Below are 18,099 nucleotides of genomic sequence, written 5' to 3'. Positions count from 1 at the left end.
GTCACACTCGGACAATCAGATAGGGGGCAAAGTATTGTGGCACGGAATGATCAAAGGTCTGACTGTTCAGAGATGATTGGGTAAATGGTCACAACGGGGGACCAGCGTGTGTGTGTTTCAGGGGAAGGGGGTGTACCTGATATCCATCAGCTAGGACTTGACATTGGTTAATCAAATTTGTGCTAAATATTTCATGCCTTCTCAAACAGCTGCAACTGTATATGCATTCGCACATCAAGTCCTTTCTTGAGTTGGACTCGGGGATGGAACAACTGTTGAACATCTGAGCTTGTTGTTGTTTGTGGGGGAAAGGGGTCGAGTGTGTATGAGTGTGCGTGTATGTATCACACATATGTTGCTATGGGGTTATGATGTTAGGGATAATATAGGATGAATCACAATAATTGTTTGCTAAAATGATAATTGCTTGCCAAAAATGTAATCTTTGTAATGGCAATACTGGTTATAGGTAACAATCCTTTGCATGAACTGCCTACATTATTACGCATATTACTCGTTAATTGTGGAAATTAAGATACGCAAGATCTTTTTATATATATACACTACCGTTCAAAAGTTTGGGGTCACATAGAAATGTCCTTGTTTTCGAAATAAAAGCAATTTTTTTGTCAATTAAAATAACATAAAATTGATCAGAAATACAGTGTAGACATTGTTAATGTTGTAAATGGTTATTGTAGCTGGAAACGGTAGATTTTGAATGGAATATTTACATAGGCGTACAGAGGCCCATTATCAGCAACCATCAGTCCTGTGTTCCAATGGCATGTTGTGTTTGCTAATCCAAGTTTATCATTTTAAAAGGCTAATTGATCATTAGAAAACCATTTTGCAATTATGTTAGCACAGCTGAAAACTGTTGTGCTGATTAAAGAAGCAATAAAACTGGCCTTCTTGAGACTAGTTGAGTATCTGGAGCATCAGCAATTGTGGGTTTGATTACAGGCTCAAAATGGCCAGAAACAAATAACTTTCTTCTGAAACTCCTCAGTCTATTCGTGTTCTGAGAAATGAGGGCTATTCCATGCGAGAAATTGCCAAGAAACTGAATATCTACTCCCTTCACAGAACAGCGCAAACTGGCTCTAACCAGAATAGAAAGAGGAGTGGGAGGCCCCGGTGCACAACTGAGTAAGAAGACAAATACATTAGAGTGTCTAGTTTGAGAAACAGACGCCTCACAGGTCCTCAACTGGTAGCTTCATTAAATAGTACCCGAATAACACCAGTCTCAACGTCAACAGTGAAGAGGCGTCTCCGGAACGCTGACCTTCTAGGCAGAGTTGCAAAGAAAAAGCCATATCTCAGACTGGCCAATAAAAAGAAAAGGGCAGTCTGAGATAGAAAAAATAATACAACAAATATTGTGGTTAAACTCATATACTAATTTATAAAACAAACATTATTTTTCAGGTGGGAAAAAAGTATAATCTTTGTAAATTATATCATAAATAGGACTGGTGGAGCTGCACAGCTATTTTCAGGTCTCTCAAGAGATGTTTGATCGGGTTCAAGTCCGGGCTGTGGCTGGGCCACTCAAGCACATTCAGAGAATCGTCCAGAAGCCACTCCTGCGTTGTCTTTGCTGTGTGCTTAGGGTCATTGTCCAGTTGGAAGGTGAGCCTTCGCCCAGTCTGAAGTCCTGAGCGCTCTGGAGCAGGTTTTTATCAAGGATCTTTCTGTACTTTGCTCCATTCATCTTTCCATCGATCCTGACTAGTCTCCCAGTCCCTGCTGCTGAAAAACATCCCCACAGCATGATGCTGTCACCACCATGCTTCGCCGTAGGGATGTTGCCAGGCTTCCTCCAGACATGATGCTTGGCATTCAGGCCAAAAAGTTCAATCTTGGCTTCATCAGACCAGCGAATCTTGTTTCTGATGGTCTGAGAGTCCTTTAGGCGCCTTTTGGTAAACTCCAAGCGGTCTGTCATGTGCCATTTACTGAGGAGTGGCTTCCGTCTGGCCACTCTATCATAAAGGCCTGATTGGTGGAGTGCTGCAGAGATGGTTGTCCTTCTGGAAGGTTCTCCCATCTCCACAGAGGAACTCTGGAGCTATGTCAGAGTGACCATCTGGTTCTTGGTCACCTTCCTGACCAAGGCCCTTCTCCCCCTATTGTTTGGCCGGGCGGCCAGCTCTATGAAGAGTCTTGGTGGTTCCAAACTTCTTCCGTTGAACAATGATGGAGGCTACTGTGTTCTTCGGGACATTCAATGCTGAAGAAATGTTTTGGTACCCTTCCCCAGATCTGTGCCTCGACACAATCCTGTCTCGGATCTCTACAGACAATTTCTTCGACCTCATGGCTTGATTTTTGCTCTGACATGCACTGTCAACTGTGGGACCGGTGTGTGCCTTTCCAAATCATGTCCAATCAATTGAATTTACCACAGGCCGACTCCAATCAAGTTGTAGAAACATCTCAAGGATGATCATTGGCAACAGGATGCACCTGAGCTCAATTTCGAGTCTCATAGCAAAAGGTCGGAATACTTATGTAAATAAGGTATTTCTGTTTTTCATTTTTAATACATTTGCAAATATTTCTAAAATTCTATTTTTGCTTTGTCCTTATGGGGTATTATGTGTAGATCGTTGAAAATAAGGCTGTAACGTAACTAAATGTGGAAAAAGTAAAGGTGTCTGAATACTTTCTGAATGCACTGTATCTGTTTCAATCCACCGCATCCGCCTGTGTAACACTTCCATATCTGAGGTGAAAGGTGACAGAGCTAGAGCTGTGTTTGTTTTACAAAGATTTTTTATTTCATTTTGATATTTATTTTTGTTAATATATATATACACACAGTGGGGAGAACAAGTATTTGATACACTGCCGATTTTGCAGGTTTTCCTACTTACAAAGCATGTAGAGGTCTGTAATTTTTATCATAGGGACACTTCAACTGTGAGAGACGGAATCTAAAACAAAAATCCAGAAAATCACATTGTATCCTTCAGGTTTCGGGGCTGTCACTGGGCAATACGGACTTTCAGCTCCCTCCAAAGATGTTCTATTGGGTTCAGGTCTGGAGACTGGCTAGGCCACTCCAGGAACTTGAGATGCTTCTTACGGAGCCACTCCTTAGTTTCCCTGGCTGTGTGTTTTGGGTCGTTGTCATGCTGGAAGACCCAGCCACGACCCATCTTCAATGCTCTGATTGAGGGAAGGAGGTTGTTGGCCAAGATCTCGCGATACATGGCCCCATTCATCCTCCCCTCAATACGGTGCAGTCGTCCTGTCCCCTTTGCAGAAAATGCATCCCCAAAGAATGATGTTTCCACCTCCATGCTTCACAGTTGGGATGGTGTTCTTGGGGTTATACTCATCCTTCTTCTTCCTCCAAACACGGTGAGTGGAGTTTAGACCAAAAAGCTCTATTTTTGTCTCATCAGACCACATGACCTTCTCCCATTCCTCCTCTGGATCATCCAGATCAGTGGTCACCAAACTACGGCCCGCGGGCCGGATACGGCCCGTCAGCACATTTGGCCCGGCCCTCTGAACAATACCAGAGACGCTATCGGATTTTTTTCCTATTTGGCCTCCAGAAAAAAAATCCTAGGCCCGGCCCTGTCAAAGAGAGAACGGAATAATGGCGAAAAGGTTAGGTAAGAGAAAAATTGATTCAGAATGCAGGGTATTTAACCTGCAGTGGACAAACGATTATTTTTATGTTCAATGCAAAGAAAAGGCTGTTTGTCTCATCTGTCAAGAGACGGTGGCGGTATTCAAAGAATACAATCTTCGCCGACACTATGAATCCCGTCACAAAGACAAGTACGATAGCTTGCAAGGCCAAATACGAGCAGACAAACTCTCAAAGCTAAAAAGTGGACTACTATCTCAGCAGAATACATTTGTACGCCAAGCTCAGCTGAACCAGGCATCCGTTCGGGCCAGCTTTCGGGTTGCTAAACTGATAGCAAGCAGCGGTAAGCCTTTCACTGACGGAGAGTTTGTTAAGAAATGTATGGATGCTGTCGCGGAGGAGGTGTGTCCCGAGAAGAAAGATGCATTTAATGCCGTAAGTCTGTCGGCGAGTACAATCACCAGACGCGTTGAAGAAATCGGGAGTAATGTATATGCCCAGCTGCAGCAGAAGACGAAAGAATTTGACTTTTTTTCATTAGCACTGGATGAGAGCACGGACGTGCAAGACACAGCGCAACTGCTCATTTTTATTCGTGGAGTTAGCGCAAACTTTGAGATATGCGAGGAGCTGGCAGCCCTCCAAAGTCTCAAAGGGACTACAACGGGAGAGGATATTTTTGACAAAGTGTGCCAAACCATGGAGAAGTTGGACCTGGACTGGTCAAAGCTAGCTAGCATCACGACTGACGGGGCTCCTAGCATGGTGGGCGAAACTCGCGGTCTAATAGGACGCATGAACCGGGAGTTGGAAAAAAGGGGTCTCACCGCCCCGCTACGAGTCCACTGCCTAATTCACCAGCAAGCACTGTGCTGCAAAGTGTTGACGTGGGATTCTGTAATGAAGGTTGTGGTGTCGTGCATAAACTTCATCAGAGCAAAGGGACTTAAACACAGGCAGTTCCAAGAATTCCTGTCTGAACTGGAGTCTACGCACGGAGATGTGCTGTACTACACAGAGGTCCGATGGCTGAGCCGGGGCAGAGTTTTGAGGCGTTTTTACGAGCTGCTACCCGAAATTAACGCATTTCTTCATTTAAAAGACAAAACGGTCCCAGAGCTGATCAACCCAGAATGGAAATGGCACCTCACATTTTTAACAGACGTGACAGAAATACTTAACAGCCTTAACTTGCAGCTACAAGGCGAGGGGAAACTCATTTGCGACATGTATTCACAAATAAAAGCATTTGAGGTGAAATTAGCGCTGCTTTTGGAACAAGTGAAAAAGCGCAACTTCGTCCATCTTCCTGCTACCCAAAACCTGTCGACAGAGAACCCAGCGGTCCCGTTCCCAGCTTAAAAGTGCGTGGAAGCACTGGAAATGCTGAAGGCGGAGTTCGGTGTGCGATTCAGTGAACTACATGTTCATGCAAAAGAAATCCGTCTTTTTCAGAACCCCTTTGTTGCCGACATTGATGAAGCCCAGCCTTCATATCAGTTTGAGTTGGCTGAGTTACAGAACTGTGATGTTCTGAAAGACGCATTCAAGCCCAACAGTCTCATTGACTTCTATGCCGCCCTCCCAAACGACACATATCCAAACATCAAAAAACACGCAATGAAAATGTCCACAGTTTTTGGCAGCACGTATATCTGCGAGAAAACCTTTTCTCGCATGAAACTGCTGAAAACTCCGATGAGATCAAGATTGACAGATGAACATTTGCATCAGTGCTTGAGACTGGCTGTAACTAGAATGGAACCTGATATTCAACTTCTCACCAGCCAGATGCAGGCCCACAGTTCACACTGATGAACATACATAGGTAAGCTCACTTTTCTGACTTGAATGAGTCATTCTGAGCATAAACAAATATAATCATAATAAAATCTACTGGGATAAAATCCATCTTTACAACCATACTGGTAGTGAAATGTATTGTGCTGTGTAGGTGCTGTATCACTTAGTTCAGTTGCTCAACCTGCTTCCTTTGTGGTTTTCACAGGGAAGTTGATGAGAGAGAGCTGCAAACAGCGGTGTCTACAAGCCTACTGGAACCTACAAAAGGATTATAAGGAAGGAACACAAGAACTTTAAGAGACTGCTCATATGTGTCAGAGAGATTCTGCTCTGACAACTGAGCTGAACTTTTATCTGTTAAGATTGTGCATGGCACAACAGAAAGTTAATGTTCCATGGCTTTTTTTTCTATGAAGAACCCAGAGAGAGTTATTTAGTTATTATTTATTTCATAAATAGTGTTATTTATTTCCTGTTTTTTCTGTGAAGAACTCAGAGAGGGTTATTTAGTTATTATTTATTTCATTAATAGTGTTATTATTTGTTTCCTGACTTTTTTTCTGTAAAGAACCTGGAAAGTATGGAGGACTAAAAGTGCCACAATTAAATAAATAAATACACCATTAAATAATTACTTAAATGTGTCATTAATTAATTAAAATTAGAATTAAATACATAAATGTGTAATTAAATGTATCATTAATTAATTCAAATACCGATTCATTTTATGTAAAATACATATATAATTATTTCACTATTTACATTTACATTTCATGATCTTGCATTGCAGTGATTCATGAATTACTTAAAACTGTCAAACTGACCCATCAAAAGTTGGTAGGCGGAACCTAACGCCTGATTGGTTACCCTCTGCATCAAGCCAAGACAAATCAATTCCGGATAATGGATTGATGCAGAGCTACTGAACACATTCCAATACACTGGGTGGCGCTATTCACCTTCAATAAGTTCCTCTGCTTTACTAGCTACATGCTCTGGGTCAGCAGGTCCTGTTTCTACATCCTCTGCTAAGTTTAAAATGTCTCTAACCAACTCCCTGGAAAGTTCACGGAGATCCTCCATTGTCTCTATCCAGGTTGGCCTACTCTACTTCAGACCAAAGCAATGGATCAGACTAGATTCGCGTTAGTCCCGCCCACTGACTTTGATGGGTCAGTTTGACAGTTTTAAGTAATTCATGAATCACTGCAATGCAGGATCATGAAATGTAAATGTAAATAGTGAAATAATTATATATGTATTTTACATAAAATGAATCGGTATTTGAATTAATTAATGATACATTTAATTACACATTTATGTATTTAATTCTAATTTTAATTAATTAATGACACATTTAAGTAATTATTTAATGGTGTATTTATTTATTTAATTGTGGCACTTTTAGTCCTCCATAGGAAAGGGTTATTTGGTTATGTGTGGCTTTCTGGAAAACAATACATTTTTTAAGCTCCCCTACGATCGTCACACTTTTTCTGTTACAAACTGACACCGGCCCCCCATCAGAGAAGGGAAAAGTTATGTGGCCCTCACAGGAAAAAGTTTGGGGACCCCTGATCCAGATGGTCATTGGCAAACTTCAGACGGGCCTGGACATGCGCTGGCTTGAGCAGGGGGACCTTGCGTGCGCTGCAGGATTTTAATCCATGACGGCGTAGTGTGTTACTAATGGTTTTCTTTGAGACTGTGGTCCCAGCTATCTTCAGGTCATTGACCAGGTCCTGCCGTGTAGTTCTGGGCTGATCCCTCACCTTCCTCATGATCATTGATGCCCCACGAGGTGAGATCTTGCATGGAGCCCCAGACCGAGGGTGATTGACCGTCATCTTGAACTTCTTCCATTTTCTAATAATTGCGCCAACAGTTGTTGCCTTCTCACCAAGCTGCTTGCCTATTGTCCTGTAGCCCATCCTAGCCTTGTGCAGGTCTACAATTTTATCCCTGATGTCCTTACACAGCTCTCTGGTCTTGGCCATTGTGGAGAGGTTGGAGTCTGTTTTATTGAGTGTGTGGACAGGTATATTTTATACAGGTAACGAGATCAAACAGGTGCAGTTAATACAGTTAATGAGTGGAGAAGAGGAGGGTTTCTTAAAGAAAAACTAACAGGTCTGTGAGAGCCGGAATTCTTACTGGTTGGTAGGTGATCAAATACTTATGTCATGCAATAAAATGCAAATTAATTACTTAAAAATCATACAATGTGATTTTCTGGATTTTTTTTTAGATTCCGTCTCTCACAGTGAAAGTGTACCTATGATCAAAATTACAGACCTCTACATGCTTTGTAAGTAGGAAAACCTGCAAAATCGGCAGTGTATCAAATACTTGTTCTCCCCACTGTATATGTTTACATACATACATATAAAATACAAATACATATATACACATCTTTAAACAATATATTTTCCTTTATTATTTTCGACTAACTCTACCACACCTCCCCTAATTGGAGTAAACTAATGAACAACAACACTTAGGCTTCTACTTCCATCTCATACATGCTATATACATTTTACGGACACGATCTATTTTACAATAGTTATCTTTTGTTTGTTTTTACTCCTATATTTCCGCTACCCTCAACCCCTCCCATCAATTTCTGAAGACCATCCAGTTTGATTTCTATTTGCCATATATTTTTAACTGTGCTGTTTCACAAAAGTTCTGAACCTATATACATTTTACAGACACAGCATATTTTACATTAGTTATCTTTTGTTTGTTTTTAGTCCCACCCTTCAGCTCCACTCAACCCCTCTCATCTATCTCTTAACACCATCCATATTGGTTTGCTATTGGCCATATATTTTTCAACTGTGCTGGAGCGGTGTTTGTCAGACCATGAGACAGCCCTAAAATTGGTCTTCTCAGAAAATCGTCTGTAGTTTCCGAACTTTGACCCCTCTATGTAAAGATGAGACTCTCACGAACACGTACATGTCGGTTGTTTTGCTCTAGGATGCCCACAATTCTCAAAATACTTGTCTGAAGGTCCCCCGGTAACAGTCTAAAACATTTATGGAAGTATATGTACAGTGTGGGAAAAAAGTATTTGATCCCCTGCTGATTTTGTACGTTTGCCCACTGACAAAGAAATGATCAGTCTATAATTTAATGGTAGGTTTATTTGAACAGGGAGAGACAGAATAACAACCAAAAAATCCAGAAAAACGCATGTAAACATTTTTGTAAATTGATTTGCATTTTAATGAGGGAAATAAGTATTTGACCCCCTCTCAATCAGAAAGATTTCTAGCTCCCAGGTGTATTTTATACAGGTAACAAACTGAAATTAGGAGCACACTCTTAAAGGGAGTGCTCCTAATCTCAGCTTGTTACCTGTATAAAAGACACCTGTCCACAGAAGCAATCAATCAATCAATCAGATTCCAAACTCTCCACCATGGCAAAGACCAAAGAGCTCTCCAAGGATGTCAGGGACAAGATTGTAGACCTACACAAGGCTGGAATGGGCTACAAGACCATCGCCAAGCAGCTTGGTGAGAAGGTGACAACAGTTAGTGCGATTATTCGCAAATGGAAGAAACACAAAAGAACTGTCAATCTCCCTCGGCCTGGGGCTCCATGCAAGATCTCACCTCGTGGAGTTTCAATGATCATGAGAACGGTGAGGAATCAGCCCAGAACTACACGGGAGGATCTTGTCAATGATCTCAAGGCAGCTGGGACCATAGTCACCAAGAAAACAATTGGTAACACACTACGCCGTGAGGACTGAAATCCTGCAGCGCTCGCAAGGTCCCCTTGCTCAAGAAAGCACATATACAGTGCCGTCTGAAGTTTGCCAATGAACATCTGAATGATTCAGAGGAGAACTGGGTGAAAGTGTTGTGGTCAGATGAGACCAAAATGGAGCTCTTTGGCATCAACTCAACTCGCCGTGTTTGGAGGAGAAGGAATGCTGCCTATGACCCCAAGAACACCATCCCCACCGTCAAACATGGAGGTAGAAACATTATGCTTTGGGGGTGTTTTTCTGCTAAGGGGACAGGACAACTTCACTGCATCAAAGGTACGATGGACAGGGCCATGTACCGTCAAATCATGGGTGAGAACCTCCTTCCCTCTGCCAGGGCATTGAAAATGGGTCGTGGATGGGTATTCCAGCATGACAATGACCCAAAACACACGGCCAAGGCAACAAAGGAGTGGCTCAAGAAGAAGCACATTAAGGTCCTGGAGTGGCCTAGCCAGTCTCCAGACCTTAATCCCATAGAAAATCTGTGGAGGGAGCTGAAGGTTCGAGTTGCCAAACGTCAGGCTCAAAACCTTAATGACTTGGAGAAGATCTGCAAAGAGGAGTGGGACAAAATCCCTCCTGAGATGTGTGCAAACCTGGTGGCCAACTACAAGAAATGTCTTACCTCTGATTGCCAACAAGGGTTTTGCCACCAAGTACTAAGTAATGTTTTGCAGAGGGGTCAAATACTTATTTCCCTCATTAAAATGCAAATCAATTTATAACATTTTTGACATGCGTTTTTCTGGATTCTTTTGTTGTTATTCTGTCTCTCACTGTTCAAATAAACCTACCATTAAAATTATAGACTGATCATGTCTTTGTCAGTGGGCAAACGTACAAAATCAGCAGGGGATCAAATACTTTTTTCCCTCACTGTAGCTTATTATTGGAAGGGGATGTAGCTCAGTTCATAGAGCATGGCGTTTGCAACGCCAGGGTTGTGGGTTCGATTCCCACGGGGGGTATGAAAAAAAAAAGTAATGTATGCACTAACTGTAAGTCGCTCTGGATAAGAGCGTCTGCTAATTTACTAAAATGTAAAATGTAAATGTACATAATGAAACTATTTAGTTACCAAAAGAAGGGGTTAAATACATGTATTTTTTTTTTTACAAATGTTTCCTGATCTTTCTTATATCTCTCAGATATAGGATAGACACTTCAGAGCAAACTTCTTTAGATTTGTATCTGTTGTTCCATGTAGTGAATCTGTTATTCAATGCGTTTGTATGGGCTAATATAAATAAGGCCAAATACATCTTTCCATTAAATACATTTTTTATGTATATTTATTTATACTTCAAGGGGTCTTAAAATTCAAAATTAAATAGCAAAATGACCTTCTTAAAGCAATTCCATATAGCTTAGTAGTATCACATTTATTAATTTTACTTCACTACATTCCTAAAGAAAATATTTTACTTTTTACTCCATACATTTTCCCTGACAACCAAAAGTACTCATTACATTTTGAATGCTTAGCAGGACAGGAAAATAGTCAAATTCATGCACCTATCAAGAGAACACATGGTCATCCCTACTGCCTCTGGTCTGGCAGACTCACTAAACACAAATGCATCTTTTGTAAATAATGTCTGAGTGTTGGAGTGTGCCCCTGTCTATCCGATAATTTTTAAAACAAGACAATTGTGCCATCTGCTTTGCTACTGTAAATAATATAAATTATAAATTATGTATACTTGTACTTTTACTTTTGATACTTAAGTATTGTTTAGCAATTACATTTACTTTTGATACTTAATTATGTTTAAAACCAAATACTTTTAGACTTTTACTCAAGTAGTATTTTACTTGCTGACTTTCACTTTTCCTTGAGTATTTTCTATTAAGGTATCTATACTTTTACTCAAGTATGACAATTGGGTACTTTTTCCACCACTGGGTTCATGTGCAGGTGATAGGTTATGTGGATGCGCAAAAGACGCTGCTGAATATGGTGGCAAGGTGGTCAGGTGGAACGCACGACTCGTTCATTCTGCAGAACAGCAATGTTGGCCTATAAGCCTACAGGCGGGAGTGTTGCCTACTCATGTGACTTACAGTTGAAGTCGGAAGTTTACATACACTTAGGTTGGAGTCATTAAAACTCGTTTTTCAACCACTCCACAAATTGCTTGTTAACAAACTAAAGATTTGGCAAGTCGGTTAGGACATCTACTTTGTGCATGACACAAGTAATCTTTCCAACAATTGTTTACAGACAGATTATTTCACTTATAATTCACTGTATCACAATTCCAGTGGGTTAGAAGTTTACATACACTAAGTTGACTGTGCCTTTAAACAGCTTGGAAAATTCCAAAAAATGATGTCATGGCTTTAGAAGTTTCTGATAGGCTAATTGACATAATTTGAGTCAATTGGAGGTGTACCTGTGGATGTAATTCAAGGCCTACCTTCAAACTCAGTGCCTCTTTGCTTGACATCATGGGAAAATCCAAAGAAAGACCTCAGAAAAAAATTTGTAGACCTCCATAAGTCTGGTTGATCCTTGGGAGCAATTTCCAAACGCCTGAAGGTATCACGTTCATCTGTATAAACAATAGTATGCAAGTAAAACACCATGGGACCACGCAGCCGTCATGGCGCTCAGGAAGGAGACGCATTCTGTGTCCTAGAGATGAATGTACTTTGGTGCAAATCAATCCCAGAACAACAGCAAAGGACCTTGTGAAGATGCTGGAGGAAACAGGTACAAAAGTATCTATATCCACAGTAAAACGAGTCCTATATCGACATAACCTGAAAGGCCGCTCAGCAAGGAAGAAGCCACTGCTCCAAAACCACCATAAAAAAGCCAGACTATGGTTTGCAACTGCACATGGGGACAAAGATCGTACTTTTTGGAGAAATGTCCTCTGGTCTGATGAAACAAAAATAGAACTGTTTGGCCATAATGACCATCGTTATGTTTGGAGGAAAAATGGGGTGCTTGCAAGCCGAAGAACACCATCCCAAACGTGAAGCACGGGGGTGGCAGCATCATGCTGTGGGGGTGCTTTGCTGCAGGAGGGACTTGTGCACTTCACAAAATAGATAGCATCATGAGGAAGGAAAATTATGTGGATATATTGAAGCAACATCTCAAGACATCAGTCAGGAAGTTAAAGCTTGGTCGCAAATGGGTCTTCCAAATGGACAATGACCCCAAGCATACTTCCAATGTTGTGGCAAAATGGCTTAAGGACAACAAAGTCAAGGTATTGGAGCCCTGACCTCAATCCTATAGAACATTTTTGGGCAGAACTGAAAAAGCATGTGCGAGCAAGGAGGCCTACAAACCTGACTCAGTTACACCAGCTCTGTCAGGAGGAATGGGCCAAAATTCACCCAACTTATTGTGGGAAGCTTGTGGAAGGCTACCCGAAACGTTTGACCCAAGTTAAACAATTTAAAGGCAATGCTACCAAATGCTAATTGAGTGTATGTAAACTTCTGACCCACTGGGAATGTGATGAAAGAAATAATGCTGAAATAAATAATTCTCTCTACTATTATTCTGACATTTCACATTCTTAAAATAAAGTGGGGATCCTAACTGACCTAAAACAGGGAATTTTTACTAGGATTAAATGTCAGGAATTGTGAAAAACTGAGTTTAAATGTATTTGGCTAAGGTGTATGTAAACTTCCGACTTCAACTGTATATATATAGTGTGTAACTTGCAAAATACAGAGCTTTCTTTTCATAATTTTGTCCCAGGTGGTCGAGAAAGGCAGGAATATGGAATTGTTTTGGAGGACGTCAAAGCCTTTTTTTAAAAGTCTGAAATATCAATAGTTTTTGCACATTTGAAATAGCTTGTGGTGCATGATTGGCAACCAAAACTTCAAACATATATTAGTTTGCTAGTAGACAAGATTCACCAGGGAATGTCACCAACCTCCAGAATATACACCCTGGTTTATTATTTGAAAGCTGTTATTGTTAAAGGGTATTTTTTAATGTGTCCTAATAAATTTGTATAAACTATAAACAGGTTCAACTTAAAATTTGAATTAAAAAGGTCTCTGTAGGTCACAGTGCTCTAAAGGGCAACATGTTAGAGAGAGAGAGAGTGGGGTAGAAAGAGTGAGAAAGAGAGAGTGCAACAGAAAGAGAGACAGTGTTTTTATCTACTGTAACATCCGTCCTTTAACTAATAAGCTGCATAGCCCAGTTGGCAGCTGGTGTCACTCCCGAACACTAACATTATCACACACACACACACACACACACACACACACACACACACACACTCACACACAGTGACTGCATGTCCTTTATCTATTATGGTCAGTACAGCGCTGAGGGAGCACAGTGAAGTACAAGCAGCCAAAATAAAATGCCAAATACCTCTCTAAAACAGTCAGGGGTTTTAAAAGGCACGCACGGCCTGGTGCAGAAGCACTGCCAGGGTTTATAGAATGCCGGGCCAGTAAACGGAACTCGGAAGCATCACCGGAGCCTTCCGGAATGGGCATTTTCACAAACTGTAACTATTGGAAACAAATGCTGTGTTAAAGAGGTTCAAAAGAAACCTGATCCACCGAGTGGCTTTACAGGTGGCTGTGGTGGCGGGGCACATCTCAACCCCTCAACACAGCTGGTTTCACTTCCTGGGGGAGACTTTACTCACCCCCACTTCATGTTGATCAGTCAGGAGAAACAATACATCTAAGATGAGGACATCATGGATTTTTGGGATGTTGGTTTCTGTTTGGCTTTCGATGGAGATCATTTTGAATAAAGACAACATGTTTTGACAAATCAGGATCAAATCTAAGTGTTTGATTTAATTTCTGGCCTCTATTTTAAGTGGTAAGTAGCAACCAACTAGACAGTTCATGACCTTTGATCATATCATTTTTGCAATGTTCATGTAGGCGCAAGTTGGACAATTTTTATCCCCAGAATGCAACACACTTTGAAAGGTGGTGCTACAAGTAGTAGCTACGGACCAAAACAGTGGAGAAGTTTAGCCAAGCGCTTCAATGCTCCTGAGCCATATACTACATACCTGGTTTGAGGAGTTAGCGAGGTAACTTTGGTCAACTGACTTCAACTTGGGATAACCGGTACCACGAAAGTGGCTCACATTTTAGCCAGGTCAATTTCTATGCCAATAATATTTTCAGGACTAACCTGCTCCGGGGCAGGCTAACTCAAGGCTAACTCCATTCATCCTAAATGAAGTGTCTGAGCCACGAGTTGAGGACGAATTAAATCAGATTCCCTCCCTCTTGCAAAAATTGCATCATCATCCCTTTCATTTGAGGAAGACGACTGATAAACTATTTTATTAATTCAAAAAATGTGTGTCTTAAATAGTAATGTTAAAATACCTATCACATTATACATTTAGTAATGACAGAATGCATTTGAAACTTCAGGCACAATAAAACTTTTGTATGACTTAATACAATTATTTATCGATAGGATTGGGAAAAAGGTGCTTGTGCATTGATAAGCACACCAAAGATGGATTCAACAATAACTAATAAAATAAAGACTGCACTTCTAAAAGCCTATTTCACACCATAGCCTGCTGAATTTGCTAAATAACTTTTATTTCATTTTGATTTCGGCACAAATAAAAATGTGGCACTGACACTCCCATGGATTGATGTTGCAGCATTGTCTCAGTGAAGAGTTCGGCATTTGACTAGCCACATGCGACATGTACGCGCAGTCACAAGCCTGCTAGAGTTAGCGGCAGGTGGATGAGCAATATCCACCGTCGTAATATGGATTAAGCCTCAGCTGGAATGTGAAGCTAACTGAAGCTGGCTAGCTTTAGAAAACCCTGAGTAGATCTAGCATGTATCATAGTATACCCCTCTGGTTGTTGTGGAAATTGACCCATTACTACTGTTTACTTTGTGCATCTACATCCTCTCGCTGAGTCTACCTTTAAACCTAATCTAACCAATGACCTAACCCATCACTTTATGCATTACTGACCCACAGTGGCAAGAAGTGACATCCTGAAAAACTAAATATATAAATGGCTAGCCTCCCATGCTTTCTGTCCTTAACACTAAAACTGAAGGTAAATCATATAAAAAATTAAATAGAGCCTCCCTAGTGGCACAGCGGTCTAAGGCACTGCATCACAGTGCTGAGGCGTCACTACAGCCTCGGGTTCGATCCCAGGCTGTGTCACAACCAGCCGTGACCGGGAGACCCATGATGCGGCGCACAATTGGCCCAGCGTCGTCCGGGTTAGGGTAGGGTTTGGCTTGCCGGGATTTCCTTGTCTCATCGTGCTCTAGCGACTCCTTGTGGCGGGCCGGGTGCCTGCAAGCTGACTCCGGTCGTCAGTTGGACAGTGTTTCCTCCGACACATTGTTGCGGCTGGCTTCCGGGTTAAGCGAGCAGTGTGTCAAGAAGCAGTGCGGCTTGGCAGGGTCGTATTTCGGAGGACGCATGGCTCTCGACCTTCGCCTCTCCAGAGTCCGTAGGGGTGTGGCAGCGATGAGACAAGACTGTAACTACCAATTGGATACCATGAAATTGTGGAGATTTTTTTTTTTTTTTTTACTTAAACTAAATAAGAACTAGTAAACTGGATCTGAAAACTAACTGAAACTGAATTTCAAATAAAAATCTTAAAACTAATAGAAATAAAAACTATAATTAACCTTGGTGTCCATTGTACTGGGTCTGGTGGGTCCTGCAGCATTGGTTATTACCATCAGGCAGTTTTACGGCCTCCTTAACTTCCTATATGTCAGCCTGTATGCCAGACTTCCTAAAGGATTTCCTTCACTGTCACTGTCACATGTGTCTGGGTGTAGAAAAATAAGCACTCAGCTCGTAAACCGGCCAATGAGCTGTCCCAAAATAAACACTTCTGTCAGTCTGACTTACCAAGGCCCTAAAGACACGTGTTCAAAGATGGAGGGAGGTTAGTCAGAGGAGGAGCAAGGAGGCAGACACTCAAAGAGAATGGCTACATCAACCGGTGACATCACAATCAAATGCAAAATCTGAAATTCAGCCTAGCCAGACGAGCTAAATGACTTTTATGCGCACTTCAAGGTAAGCAACACTGAAGCACGCATGAGAGTACCAGCTGTTCCGGAAGACTGTGTGATCATGCTCGCCGTAGCCAATGTGAGCAAGACCTTTAAACAGGTCAACAGGACGTGTACTCCGAGCATGCGCTGACCAACTGGCAAGTGTCTTCACTGACATTTTCAACCTGTCCCTGGCCGAGTCTGTAATACCTACATGTTTCAAGCAGACCACCATAGTCCCTGTGCCCAAGAACACCAAGGTAACCTGCCTAAATGACTACTGACCCGTAGCACTCATGTCTGTAGCCATGATATGCTTTGAAAGGCTGGTCATGGCTCACATCAACACCATCATCCCAGAAAAGTCACCTCCTGTACTCCCTGTTCACCCATGACTGCATGGCCAAACATGACTCCAACACCATCATTAAGACGACACAACGGTGGTAGGCCTGGTCACCAAAAACAATGAGACAGCCTATTAGGAGGAGGTCAGAGACCTGGAAGTGTGGTGCCAGGACTACAACATCTCCCTCAACATGATCAAGACAAAGGAGGTGATTGTTGACTACAGGAAATGGAGGGCTGAGCACACCCCCATTCTCATCGACGTGTTGTAGTGGAGCAGGTTGAGAGTTTCAAGTTCCTTGGTGTCCACATCACCAACAAACTATCATGGTCCAAACACACCAAGACAGTCGTGAAGAGGGCACGACAACGCCTATTCCCCCTCAGAAGATTTGGCATGGGTCCTCAGATCCTCAAAAAGTTTTACTGCTGCACAATCGAGAGTATCCTGCCTGGTTGCATCACCGCCTGGTATGGAAGCTGCTCGGCCTCTGACCGCAAGGCACTACAGAGGGTAGTGCGTACGGCCCAGTACATCACTGGGGCCAAGCTTCCTGCCATCCAGGACCTCTATACCAGGCGGTGTCAGAGGAAGGACCTAAAAATTGCCAAAGAATCCAGCCACCCTAGTCATAGACTGTTCCCTCTGCTACCGCACGGCAAGCGGTACCGGAGCGCCAAGTCTAGGTCCAAAAGGCTTCTTAACAGCTTCTACCCCAAAGTCATAAGACTGCTGAACAGCTAATCAAATGGCTACCCAGACTATTTGCATTAACCCCCCCCCCCCCTATTTGCATTTACGCTGCTGCTACTCACTGTTTATTATCTATTATCTATGCATAGTCACTTTACCCCTACCTACATGTGCATATTACCTCAATTATCTCGACTAATCTGTGCCCCCGCACATTGGCTCGGTATCGTTACCCCCTGTATATGGCCTCGTTATTGTTATTTTATTGTTGCTCTTTTATTTTTAAATAACTATTTTTCTTAAATCTTATTTTTCTTAAAATTGCATTGTTGGTTAAGGGCTTGTAAGTAAGCATTTCACGGTAAGGTCTACACCTGTTGTATTAGGCACGTGACGGATAAACATCTATTTGATTTTATTTGATGCTGCACAGGGCTGAGCCTACAGTTACAGCTGCTCTGTGTGTGTGCGTATGTGTGTGTGTGGGAGAGGGGGCTCTGAAAGAACATGAACAAATGCTCCAAACACACCCAAATACATCCTTTTAGAAACGGAAAAGCTCTCAGTATAGTGATGCAGGTCTTTACATCTTGTACACATGAAATTGTGTCATTCCGAACTTTATCCGCAATGTTATATTCCATTTTGTTGCAACTCGAGCGATACCTCTCTGTCCATTCTACAGGTAACTGCTAAAATAAAGGAAACACTTGAGTAAATGAGGGAAACAACGTATTGAAAGCAGGTTCTTCCACACAGGAAGTTCCAGACACTTGTAGAATCTATGCTAAGGAGCATTGAAAGTGTTCTGGCGACTCGTGGTGGCCC

General features: G+C 42.0%; 1 protein-coding gene across 1 annotated transcript; it reads left to right on the top strand.

Annotated features, from left to right (window-relative positions):
• Positions 1 to 3,619: 3,619 nt before the first annotated feature.
• Positions 3,620 to 4,978, top strand: LOC311149170 (general transcription factor II-I repeat domain-containing protein 2-like; the record flags this gene model as incomplete). Its single annotated transcript, XM_084186253.1, has 2 exons — positions 3,620 to 3,635; positions 3,741 to 4,978. 2 exons carry the CDS (start codon positions 3,620 to 3,622, stop codon positions 4,976 to 4,978), a joined length of 1,254 nt encoding a protein of 417 aa, XP_084042379.1.
• Positions 4,979 to 18,099: the final 13,121 nt, after the last annotated feature.

The sequence above is a fragment of the Coregonus lavaretus genome, assembly GCF_964263955.1.
Source record: "Coregonus lavaretus genome assembly, chromosome: 21".
Lineage (NCBI taxonomy): Eukaryota > Metazoa > Chordata > Actinopteri > Salmoniformes > Salmonidae > Coregonus > Coregonus lavaretus.
Note: the sequence above shows the minus strand (reverse complement) of the source record. Positions and strands in the feature narration are given on the sequence as shown.